At 36.9% G+C, this 12,974-nt stretch overlaps 1 protein-coding gene across 2 annotated transcripts; it reads left to right on the top strand.

Moving 5' to 3' along the window:
• Positions 1-202: 202 nt before the first annotated feature.
• On the top strand, positions 203-11,749 carry LOC149013114 (protein ORANGE, chloroplastic-like). Of its 2 annotated transcripts, XR_016173974.1 has the most exons (9): positions 203-598; positions 2,601-2,715; positions 4,725-4,841; positions 5,011-5,097; positions 6,049-6,125; positions 6,490-6,617; positions 9,801-9,937; positions 10,387-10,610; positions 11,101-11,749. XR_016173974.1 is itself a non-coding variant. In XM_089158823.1 (8 exons), the coding sequence occupies exons 1-8, from the start codon at positions 396-398 to the stop codon at positions 10,462-10,464; spliced, it is 942 nt and encodes a 313-aa protein (XP_089014949.1). In that variant the 5' UTR covers positions 203-395; the 3' UTR covers positions 10,465-11,094. The 2 variants fall into 2 exon arrangements, 1 of the variants encoding a protein (XP_089014949.1); XM_089158823.1 differs by lacking the exon at positions 11,101-11,749 and having other exon boundaries at positions 10,387-11,094.
• Positions 11,750-12,974: the final 1,225 nt, after the last annotated feature.

Raw genomic sequence — 12,974 nt, forward strand, 5'->3', positions numbered from 1 at the left:
GAGACGGTCTTCCACAACACTCAACAGCGCGACTACACAGCCTCAGATCTCCCTGATGACAACCTTCACTTTAAGGTCTAAGCGTCTCACAGCTCACCTCTCTGCCTCCATTCAATTTATTGAAACACAAAGATGTTAATAAAACATAATCCACGTGGCAAAAGCTCTCCGTTACTGGTGCTCAATGGCTTTTTAAAACAGTGCCATCATATTAATTTTTGGAAAAATGTACAGATGTGACAAACTGGTTTCTCGCAGTCTCACTGCTATTCATCCCCATTCGATGGCCGATCTGATTCAGAGGCAGGGAGATTTCTGCTTCTGTAAATTGTAGTATCGTGTTTTCCCGTCTCGTAGTTTAGGAGCAGAACAGGATTCTGGGGGGTCTTTCAGAGATGATTTGTTCAGGTCGAATTTTGGCAATTTCACCTGCTTTGAAACCTCAGATACCATCCAATACTCCGTTTTGGAGCTATCCAAGATTTTCTCATGGAAAAATTAAGTTAGACCTCAGACGCATATCGGTCGGTGCTGATCCTGAATCATCTTCTTTTGCTACTTCTATGGATTCCAGTACTGCTGACAAGAACGCTGCTAGGTAATCCCACTATGTTTGTTTTTCCATGCTTTGTTATTAGTTTCTCTGTCAAGTAGGAAATATTTCAGCTCGGTTGAGTTCTTTAGATATCCTGGCAAATGTGAGTCGAGAACTTTTCATGATAGTATTGGTGGTGAAATGCTTGGAATGGACTGATTACTGAATCTTTGATATTTAAAATTTACACTTTCGAAAAGCTGGCTGGTTGCAAGTTGTTTCTGTACTAGCTTGGTAAGGAAGTGCTGTAAGTTAAGAAGAGGAGATGCTAAAAAAGGGGGGGGGGGGAGGGGAGGGGTTGGAAGAACTGAGGATATTCTGGGCTGTTGATAAAGAATTTGAAAAAATTGTTTATATGTAACTGTTATTATGCCGGCAACTCTACGGTGTTGCGTTTGCTATCAAAGTTTGCTTCTTGTTATTGTTATTTCTTTTGATCATAGGAGGATTTTGAAAGCTAGTCTACTTATGTCCTCAGATTTGATGTAAAAGGTAAATTTAAGAGCTTTATGCTAGACACATGCCCTTTCCATATGCTCTGTATGACAGCATTCTAAGGACTGAGTCAAATCCCTAAGGCAACTGAATCACAACCGACACGGAATTGTATCTTTAACTTAACATTAAGATAAGTGTGTATCAACAATCAGGAAGAACAGTAACTTGGAAATCGACAGGTCAAAGTTATTTTTCCTTTTCCAAGTCCATCTTTTTGATTTATTCTGTAAAAACTCTATTAGGGGAGTAAATAAAAGGTATCTAGTATAAGAGAGACGAAAAAAAAAGGAAAAGAAGAAGGTAAATTTAACAATTAAAATGAGAAGGATTAAAGACCTAATGGATGCATGTATAGGCTCAAATACTCACTGTACGGCAGTGGTTGCCTTGGCATTCAGAAGACACAATGTTGGTACCAGTATCCTAGGCTTTTAGGATATAAGATAGCGCTCCTCCAATAAAAGGTATTTAGATGAAACAAAAAGAAAACAGGTAAATTTAACAATAAAAGTGAGAAAGATTAGTGACCCTATTAATGCATGTATAGGCCCAAATACTCACTGTACAGCAATGGTGGCCTTGGAATTCGGAGGGCACTATGTTTGTACCTGTATGTAAGGCCTTTACAATGTAACATAGCCCTCCTCTTTGTCAGCTAACTGGGTTAAAACTTTGAATTTCACTCTATATCAGAAATCTATGGTTCTGTATAAGATTACAAGGAGCGCCTCGCCGGGGGGGGGTGTTGGCTGGTGGGGTTGGATTTCATCCATAATAAGCACTCAAAAGTGGCTGAGGTGGCTATGAGAAAAAGACACATAATTCATTAGGAAGCCTTTCATAACCTTTGTGCAGGAGAAAACTTGAACCTTTTATGCCAGGCAGTGTTAACCTAGTGTCCCCCCCCCCCTCCTGTCTCCCTTTTGTGCTGTTATAATTTATTGTTATTCACCCAAAAGCTTGAATTTTTTTGAAACATGTGTCTATTTACTTTTAATTCTGGAGTAGCCACCTACTGGCTTATGATTTATGAAAGAGTCAACTTTCCAATGTCCAAATTTTTGTAAATGATATGCAATTTCTATTTTCGTGGTCAAAACACTAAAATGGTTTAACTTGTTTTCGCTTATTGGAAGTTGGAATTATATATATTTATATATATAGTCAAAAGAGCGACAATTGATCTTCCAATCCCTGGCTTCTTGATATTTGTATACGAGATGCCTTGAGCTCCACATGTCCCCTTATCAATAAAATTTTTAGAAGTTGAGTTCAAAATCTGAAATGGTGGTACAGTTTTGGAACTTTGTAGCTAGGAGGACTTAAATGAAAGTTTTAAGTCTCAAATTTAATTACACCTTGATGGAAGGAAAGAAGGGGGTAGGAATTTGGCTGTCAAGACTCAAGAGGCTAAAATATAATTACGGATGATCTCAAGTATAACTGAAGTCATGTACTATCTTTCAAGATTCCATCCACTTATCTTGTCATGTGCTTGTATTTACAGCTTTTGTATCATAGAAGGGCCTGAGACAGTGCAAGATTTCGCCAAAATGGAACTGCAAGAAATTGAGGACAATATTCGAAGTCGTCGAAATAAAATCTTTCTACACATGGAGGAGGTGTGTTTCATTATGCACTTTCATCAGTTTGCTTTGGCAGTGAGAATTGCTTCTTCTTCTTCTTCTTTTTTTCCCAGTTTACAGTTTAATTTGGTCCCCATTGACAAGTAGAATTCCTTTAGTTCATGGATGCATTTATTAACGAGCAGTAAGTACATGGTACATGCTGGAATTCTCTGGATATGAAGTTTCTGTGCGAACAACATACGCCAAAATCTTTTCTTTAAAATTATGAAGAACTTGCTGGAGTTAACCATATCACTATCGGAACAGAAGGCTTTTGCACATTCCTGTTGGAGGTAGACTAATTTTCCACCACACCCAATCAAGATGTTTTGGGGGACCTGAAGAATGATGCTCAGATTCAAAAAGTATCTGGAGCATCTGTTGTCTCAGCATCAATGATTAGCCTGTTTTCTGAACTACACCTAGTGTTGTCAAATCATCTTGTCAATATTCTAAATCAATGTGTCTACTGTGGTTAAGAAAAAACCAGAACTTTCAATTAGTCACCTTTAAATACAGCGGATCATTTTCATGTAATCTATGCTAATTACCCTGACTAGTCAAGCTTGTGAGCTAATATGGTAGCAATAGTATGTACTTTGTTATTGTGAAAATAACAGCTTCTTGCAGCCTTCAGGGATACATATACAAAAAAAAAACTTGATTTTAATACTTTTTTAGTATGTGTTAAAGAAATAAAGCTATATGTTATCCCATAGGGGTAACTTTTGTAATAGGCTTCTTTTGTCTGGTCTGGTGGTTTCCCTTGTTTAATCACATATACAATAAGGGGTTTTTATATGCTGCCGAAGGATGTTCAGATATGGTTGGTAACTCCTCCAGTCAAACAAACTAGATCAGTGACTTTCTGTTTTTCAAGTTCCTTTACAACCATTGAATCAGAAAGATGTTTTGGACTATGTTTTCTTTCCAAAGAGAGAGAGATCAACAAGAGTTCGGCTTTCATAGTCTACTGATATGTTGCTATTTTGGTTCCTATTTCTTAGGATATAAGGTTTCTATTTCCAGTTTGTGTCTTCTGAGCCCCATCTGTTTATTGGATTTATGTCAAGTATTGAGAATGTTTTCTCTCATTCGAGGTCTATACTCAACCCGAGCAGTGAGTTGATGTGAGCTCTTACTTTGCTGATGTTCAATTGTTCCTCTATGCTCACTTTCCTTCCCTGATATAATTTTCTTGGCTCATTGATATGATCAGCATGTAGCTGATGGTCAATGCATCATTATGATATGCTGCTGTTTTGGTTTCCATATCCAACTCAGGAATCCAGAAAGCTGTTCTGTTATTTCAATCTGAATTCTAGTACTATTGTGCTTGACTCTCATTCTTGATATATTCTATTTGCTGATTTGGTCTGTTGTGTTTAAATTTCACCTGGTGTCAAGACTGGAAGATTCTTCTTCTTGTTTTTTATTTACTACATATCTGGGTGTGATTGCTAGTGATTTTCCTTTTCCTGATATATTTATTCAGTCTGGTTCTTATGATTATTTAAGTTATAGTTGTTTCAAGCTGGAGTGTAGAACATATAAATGGTGTCGCTTGACAGATATTGTACAGAAATAAAGGTTTATATTAATACCATAAGGGGTATTTTAGAGTGGTTTCATATATCTTGGTCTTATGTGTAAAATACACATAAATCAGGGACTTCATCATATTTGCTTCATTTCAGGGCATACCTATTGATTGGAATGCTCTCTATTTTCCTCCAATTGGGTTGTTCTTCTGTGTTCTATCCTCTTCTCTTTTTTCTTCTCCTTCGCTGGTTTCATTTATTTTAACTTTCCATTCTAGACTTTTAAGAATTTCTCATCGATTGGAAACCTAAGGTTGTAATAGAAATATTGGTTGATCATGGGATTAATATTATTAAAAATCTATGTCTGTATGTCAAAGTGATCTATCATAAATGAGTATGCATGGTTGGTTTCTATTTTTGGTTATTTTTTTTATTATGTTATTCAATAAATGTTTTCAGGTTCGCCGGCTACGGATTCAGCAGAGAATTAAAAATGCTGAACTTGGAATCTTTACTGAAGAGCAAGAAAATGAACTTCCTAACTTCCCATCGTTCATTCCATTTTTGCCTCCCTTGGTGAGCCTTTCTGCATCTCATGCTTTTGTTGGAGTGCATAACCCAGTAACCCTTGTTTCCTTCAGATGTCTTGCAATTTATTGCTGAGTTGTCTGGCAGGAAATCCATGCTTGTCTTTGTCCTTCAATTAATTTTCAGCAAAGTTACTAAACTTGGTTTCTATACGCAGAGCTCAGCAAATCTCAAGGTGTACTATGCTACTTGTTTCTCCCTAATTGTGTCAATTATCCTCTTTGGTGGCCTTCTTGCACCTGCTGTAAGCCTTCTTGCTCAGTCGATAAATTGGCCCTTTTAGCTTCCTTCATATGTTAATTGTTCATGAACTGCAGTTAATGTTACTTACCTATATAAAGGACTTCCAACATCCATATTTTATAACTGTCATTACTTGTAAACTACATAAGGTTTACTGACATAGGTAATTAGGAAGAGTAACCTGCATGAATATGCAACCCCTGATGTTAGAGTTTTGCTGCCATAACTAGATTAGGTTTTCTTGTCAATCCATTCTTAGCTGTGTTTTTTCAAACTTTAGTCAGGTACAAGACCAGGTGGAGACACTAACTCAACTAAACTCAACTGGATGTTATCCTAACCACTTGGTGTCGTCAAGTAATCCTAATTTATTGTTCCCTTAAATTGTAAGCAGTCATCTCTGGATGTATGACCATGTAAGAATTATATATACCTTAAAAACAAGCATTGTAAACTGCCTGTTGGTGTTCTTTGATAAAGTAAACAAGGAATTTAAAGAGAAACTATTTAGGTTTATTTTTGCTCAAAGGGATAAAATGGGAGTGTGGATGGAGCTTTGGCGTTCCAGTTGGAAATCGGGAACTTTTGCTATGGGAACTGGGTAGTTAGTGGCATTGTGGATGTGTATTCTATGTTGTAGGTAGAATTAGTGATGGGGTGGGAAACATCACTGAATGTTGAGAGATTACATAAGGAATCATTAAATATTTCCTAGTCTTATGAAGTTTCATCCTGGAAAAGTAATGATGATTTATGACTAAAGTTCTTACTAAAATAGCATCAGTTTATTTTGTGACTAACACTGAAAGTACTTCAATTTGCTCTTCCATCAAAGAATGTGATCTTTGCCGATCATAAGGAGAGACTTCAGGTGACAGTGGAACACCTCATCTGTTGGGGCGCTCTAAATTTTTGATCTGATCTTATATTGCTGGTATTTCTGTTGTGTCAGCTGGAGCTTAAATTGGGGCTTGGGGGCACATCTTATGCAGATTTTATTGTGAATATGCATCTGCCCATGCAATTAAGGTATGTTTCATATCTCAACCCATAATTTCTTTATATTTTGCTCACTTGTATTTGTACTCTTCTATCCTCATGTTGCAAAAGAAATGATTTCCTGGCCTACCATTTCCTTGAGGGGATCCTATGATACGTAAACTATATCTGTAATTTAAAATAAAATAATATAAAAAAGAAAAAAAAAAGAAAGAGGATACTTAGAAGTTTATGAAGTTTATGTTAATGCTTTGTTTCATGCCTACTCCATGCATTAGATGCAACATTTCACTTCTCTTCTAGCCGTATGGAGAGGGTGATAATTTTTTTGACATTTAACCATTTAAGTGAGGTTTATTACAGCATTTTGAATCATCTGATTACAAATGTGCAGTCAGGTAGATCCTATAGTGGCATCATTCTCAGGGGGTGCGGTTGGTGTGATCTCAGCCTTGATGGTGGTTGAAGCAAACAATGTCAAACAGCAGGAGCATAAACGATGCAAATACTGTCTTGGAACTGGTATACATTTTGATTTTTTCTTTTCAGTGTGAATCATAACATCCTTGGTTCCTAGAAAATAGTTCTTATTTGTTCACTGTTTTAGAGCAAGCTCCTATTGCAGATTAGGAATCAAAGATCAGATTGGCTGCTTCACATGTCCATATCTAATTATTTCCCCAATGAAAGTGGGCTAAAAAAGATTGATTTCAACAGCCTGCAATGAGGGAAGAGAGCGGAAAGATAATGGCTCTAAGGGGGGATGTGAATGGTACCCATGAATGGTAGAGGAGAAGGCTCATGGATCAAATATTTCACAAGATAAAAATTCTTTGCAGCTGTGCAGTCTTATAGGGGCTACAATTGTTACATAAAAGACTCAAAAGGGTAATATTTAGTAAACTTGGAAAATTCAACAAAATTATGATAGAATCTGATAACAACCTCCAGAATCTCAGTATTTTGGGTGCTCTAGTTTTAGTTTCTGTGTTGAATGGACCTGCCTGGTTTGGATTGGGCATCCGCATTTTGGTGGGTGATAGAACTTTGTGCAGGTGCTTTGTTATTGCTAGATTTTGCTCTGTATGTCAAAGTTATAGTTTATGTCCTTGCAAAAGGAGCTTATCTTCTATGTGCCCAAAGTTTGGTGGATTACACCAGATAGTTTCATCATAAATGGTGCCACTTTTTGCACTGGGAAATCTCTCTTCAAATAAAATTGCTTGGTGGAGGCATTTCTCCAGTTTTCTTCTGTCCAAAAAAATATTATAAAAGAAGTAAAATGATAACAACTAATCTAGTTTCCTGAACATTAACAGTGATTTGAAAAGGATGCCTAATTGCCTTCTACACTAATTAAGTGCACTTGGAAGATAGCTCTATCTATTTAATAGGTGTCCTAGATAAACTCATACAAATCAGACACTAATCTTGACCTTCAATGGACCTAAATTTTAGCCCTTAGAATCAAACCCATTACACCCCCCCCCAACCAAAAAAAAAAAAAAAGAAGCCTGTAACCAAGTACTATAAATTCTCTAACAGAAAGTAATGTTGTACCATAGCTGTATTATTGTCCCCTGGTTCATGAAGACAAATGAACTGTTGTCGTTGATCTCATAAAGCCTACAAAACAGTTCACTATCAATAATAACAACAACTCAGCCTTGTATCAACTAGATGGGATCGGCTACGTGAATCCTTACTCTTTAGTCAGCTCTATTCAAGGTCATATCGATACCAGGCTTAAGCTAAACCAATTAACTAACACAACCACATCATTCAATGGAACAAAGTCAGCAAACGATGTTTGTTGTTGAAGACACAACTTGGAAGCATGATTTGATTGGTTCAACAATCAAAAGATCAAATAATCTACCTTGTCCAAGATTTTCTCTCCCATGAACCACATGTGTCATACTTCCTTGTGAACAATTATTTTTTTCTTCCTTTTGTCATTGACTTGTTCATCTGTGACTTTGAAGTTCCCCTTGGACCCCTGCACTCCAATTTGAAGATTTTGAACTCATTTTTTGGAGCTATAAAAGATAAATGATTTTGGGATCAATGATTATATGATAGTATGCTCTGATACTAAAACTGATGCAACTGGTTAACACAGATTAGGAGTACACTGTACAAGAACAGACTGGTTGCTCAACAGGCCCCTAGATGAATATTTTATAAAAAACAGGTTGGAGAGGCTTGCCATCTGTTGGTTCAATCTTCAATGAAAAAAGAGAGAACAAAGTATTGGAGGAGAAGAGGTTGAGGCTGTTGGGACTGTGAGCAGGTCCTGAACAGTCAAAAGAATAGAAAGGGGGGGGGTGAGGGAGGGAGAGTTCATGGCTCACAATCTACTCTATTCAAGTGCGTATTTGATAAGGATTTTACATCATCCTCTTAAAAATTGAAAACCAGTGTTTGAGTAAACTTCAATCTCTGTAAAGTTGGGATCAATGATTACATGATAGTATGCTCTGATACTAAAACTGATGCAACTGCTTAACACAGATTAGGAGTATACTGTACAAGAACAGACTGGTTGCTCAACAGGCCCCTAGTTGAATATTTACTAAAAAGACAGGTTGAAGAGGCTTGCCATCTGTTGGCTTTAGTGATCTGCAATGAGAAAAGAGAGAACAAAGTATTGGAGGAGAAGAGGTTGAGGCTGTTTGGACTGTGAGCAGGACCTGTGAACAGAATAAGAATAGAGAGAGGGGGGTGTGGGGGAGGTAGAGTTCACGGCTTACAAACTACTCTATTCAAGTGTGTATTTGATAAGGATTTTACATCATCCTATTAAAAATTCAAAACCAGTGTTTGAGTAAACTTCAATCTCTGTAAAGAAATTCTATCAGGATTACTTAGCAACTAATGTAATGGACCTGAGCATTAACTCTGACTCATTATCACTTTTTAGACTAACTGAATTAAGTAGTGGATGTGCTTCTGGCACGGTGTTGGCAGCCTCCTATAAAGAGGTAGTAAGACCAAGGAGGTCTCAGGTTTGAGCCTTCGTCCATTACAACCCCCCCCCCCGCCACCCAATCCAAAAAAAAAAAAAGAAGGAAAAACACAAGGGCACACCACAATGGGCCTCTCCTCCTTGAGACTGGGTTGACGATGACCCAAAGAAATATACTAAATTAAGTAGACTAGAAAACAACTCTATCTAGTTAATGGGTATCTAATCTAACTCAAAACACTTAGGACACTAATCTTGTGTGCTCCCTATAGACCTAAATTTGGGCCTTATGATTGAACCCATCATAGATAAAAGACCTTTAAAATATAAAGGCTGTAATGGAGAACAATCAAAACAGGCCCTAATGTTAATCCTTTACTGACTGCATTATGCATGCTAAGTGTCATTGTCTATTCAGCTTGCATTTGCCTTGTAGGACAAACTGTAAGAAAAGGAGTGCTCCAACATTGTAAAACCACAGCTCCTCATTCCAGCTATATGAGCCACCTTTTTTTTTTCTTTTCTTTCACACCCGTGGGTTTAATGACATGGATGTTCTTCCCTAAACTTATGTTTAAACTGTTGAAACTTAGTTCTCTGGTGTCTCGACCAGTGTCAATAGACAGTGGAATTATTTTATGGCACATGTAAACTCACAAGTTAATACTATCAGTGTCCTCTGGGTTAATAAGATTGAGTGTGAACTGCTGTTGTGTATGATTTAATTTTTGATGCAGGATATCTTGCTTGTGCTCGTTGTTCAAGCACAGGATCTCTCGTTCTTATTGAGCCAGTGGCTACAATTAATGCCAGTAATAAGCCTCTATCACCACCAAAAACCGAAAGATGTTCCAACTGTTCTGGCTCAGGAAAGGTAGGACAATTGGAAAGTATCATTTTATCTTTCTCTTCACATATCATAGTATAGGGTTCGTACTCAGATGGGGAAAGCTTCACTATGCCTTCCACATCCATATGGTGCATATGGCTGGGTTGGGTCCACTTATCCCTTACTGAAGTATCTTGAGTGAGCTATCCTGTTTCTTCTAGTTATGTTGAAGCCCTAATTATCTGTTCCTCACTTTTTTCCTGTTTTTAATGTCTACTGCCTGCTAATAGCCATTAGACTTGATTTGGGTGACAAATTCCCTTGGTCACTGATTCAGATATGGGGTTTGTCTAGTCCTTTTGTTTTCTGAATTCCTCGACAGGCGACACTGGTGTGGTATTCCACTCTAACAAGTGGGTTGAATACTGGGAGCTGGGTTACCCATTTCCTCATTTTCAGTCTTTCTAATCCAAACTGATTATTGTGTTTTACAGGTCATGTGTCCTACGTGCCTATGTACAGGGATGGCAATGGCAAGCGAACATGATCCAAGAATTGATCCATTTGATTAGATGTGTGCTTTTCTCTGGGAAGTTTCCCAATACAGGATGCCATATCTTTCTCAGTGTCAAATGGTGAACCCAAAGCAGTCTTTGCTTGAGGTGAATAACCTGAAGCAGTCTTGTACATATGTAGCTTTGCTCAGGATCAATTACAGGTATATATTAATATCATACATGCACTTGCAATCTGAAACCTTTGATCTGGTTAGTTTTCTGTTTAGTTGGTACGGCTGTAAACTATGTAATACAACTCTGATACATTCTTAGTCATTTTACCTACTGGTTCAAGAATTGGCAGCTGAAGACTTAGCATGTCGCCACAAATTAAGGAGAATCTTTAGTTTCCAGATTTACTTTAGAAAACCATATCCTGGTCAGCCATCTATCCGTAATTGCAACCTTCCAGATGACTTGACTGTTCCCTTCCATGGTCTGCATCAGCCCTGAACCTCTCTAGACAGGGGGGGCATTTTGATTCACCCAACCTGACAAAGAAAAACAAATGCTGGGATTGGTGGTGAGGCACATACGCCATTCTTGAGTCTCTTGCTCTGAGTCTCTTTCTTACCCCGTCTTTGACTGAAAAAGAACCTTGGATAAGCATCGAGGCTCCATGTTGACCAAGTGATAATTGAAATGTCGCAGGGTATTTTCATGAGGAGGCCTTCCAGCAGAGAAGATTTTGTACGAAGGAAAGATGCTCTAGGTGACAAGAAGTAGTGATAGGTATCTAAAAACGAATGTTGTAAAATTTTTGAATGCTGCCATACATAGGTTCCTACATGTTTGCTCTCTCTGTTTTTCCCCTTGTTTTCTTTTTATTTTTTAGGTATATATAATGAGGTTCATCGGATTCTGTTGATGAATACTTTGACTACATCTTTAAGGAGTCGTTTTTTAACATATAATTTAATATATGATAGGGAACAGCCTTACGCCCAAGGAGATATAAATTCTTGACTTCATATTATGAGGCGTAGATCTTTTGTTAACTGAGACAATCCCTAACGTTTTCGCTTGTTCATTTCTCTAGTTCTCGTAATGGAATGTCAAGTTTGGATTTCCATAACTGAAAATTGACAACCATGAATCAAAAAAACTGAATGATGACTTCCGTAGCGTGGTAAGATTTACGCGCACTTTTCAGTAGTAGCCATGGTTTTACCTTTTATTAATGCTTAAAAGTGGGTTTTGCTCTTTAGTGTGTGGTGAAGAAGTGTGAAGGGAGCATAATAACAAGCAGATGATCTTTATTCTATTCAAGCTATGTTGGAGTCAAATGCAAAATTCATTTTTCTATTTGATTCCTAAATCATGTTCCTATGGATTTTTTTTTTGGGTAATAAAAGCATGAATAAATTTAATTAAAGATAGTTAGTGTTAAAGACAGTTAAGAGTTACACTTTCTTTGTACTGTGTCGTGTCGGGGATTTAAAGTTATGAAGCAAAGCTCCGCAAGTGTCCATCAAAATAGAAACTAAAACCAGTATTACTATCTAAGGTCCATGTTCTTTGTGGCTTTGGTAGATGTTGGAGTACTCCCTCCTGGTTGTTCCAAATCTCATGAATATCAATGTGGTTTGCTTTAGTTTGTTCGAGTTTGTTGCTTATCGCCAGTGCCCAGTAGACAAGCCTTCATTCCAACTCTTTATGTTAGGGAATAACTAAATCTTGCTAATATACTAACAAAAAATATTATATCTAGTCATGTATTATTAGTAATATATATTGGTGCTCCAATTACACTTAGATATGGTATTTCAAGACTAATAAGTTCTTCATTGTTTTCATTGAATTAAAATAATATTAATCATATATTTGATACCTTCAATGTACTATTCACATGGAATTATTTTATTCAAATGAATGCGGAATCAACTTATTTGTTATGTATATGTAAGATACTATTTAATCCATTGAAAATGAGATTTCAAATAAGCTATTTATTCATAAATGAAAGTATAATTTGTTATATTTATTTACTAAAACATTGCCTACTTTAAATTTTGAGAAGTTAGTATATAAGATAAATTCTAATATTTTTACTATAAATATGTAATACAATGTTTTTTAGTATAAAGACGATTTTTATATATATAGAAGATGAAGATATTACACATGTTCTAATGAACCTATGACCTCTTTACTAAGATGTATTGGCCTGGATTTTTATTAGCGGCAACCCTGCTGCCTGCAGCTAAGGGTCCCGATTTTGCCACGTACACAATATGAGATCCAACGGTTGTAAATAATTTACATGTAAATAAATAATTTTTGTTTTACTTCTTTAAACCTGATATTTATCAAATTTACATTATTAAGTCCCTGCCTTGGGCTATACGAATAACCGATGTTGAGATCTGAAAAAAACAACCAAGCCTCTCTGGAATTTATCTCCACCGGAACACTAGCTTCTACAAGTCACACTTTCTCTTGTTCCAGATGTTTCGCTACCAACAGTCCCACCATCTGAATTTTTGGTTTCTGTGTGATGGACTTCGACTCGGAGATTTTACCCA

This window comes from Hakea prostrata, chromosome 6, assembly GCF_041222555.1.
Source record: "Hakea prostrata isolate BN-2017 chromosome 6, UWA_Hpros_2, whole genome shotgun sequence".
In the NCBI taxonomy this organism is placed as follows: Eukaryota; Viridiplantae; Streptophyta; class Magnoliopsida; order Proteales; family Proteaceae; genus Hakea; species Hakea prostrata.

What these genes read in the sequence shown, in the direction of transcription:
- LOC149013114 (XM_089158823.1), top strand. Translation starts at nt 396, where the DNA reads ATGATTTGTTCAGGTCGAATTTTGGCAATTTCACCTGCTTTGAAACCT. An exon ending in TCTTTCTACACATGGAGGAG is followed by an intron (nt 2,716 to 4,724) that starts GTGTGTTTCATT and finishes AAATGTTTTCAG; the next exon opens with GTTCGCCGGCTACGGATTCA. An exon ending in CATCTGCCCATGCAATTAAG is followed by an intron (nt 6,126 to 6,489) that starts GTATGTTTCATA and finishes ACAAATGTGCAG; the next exon opens with TCAGGTAGATCCTATAGTGG.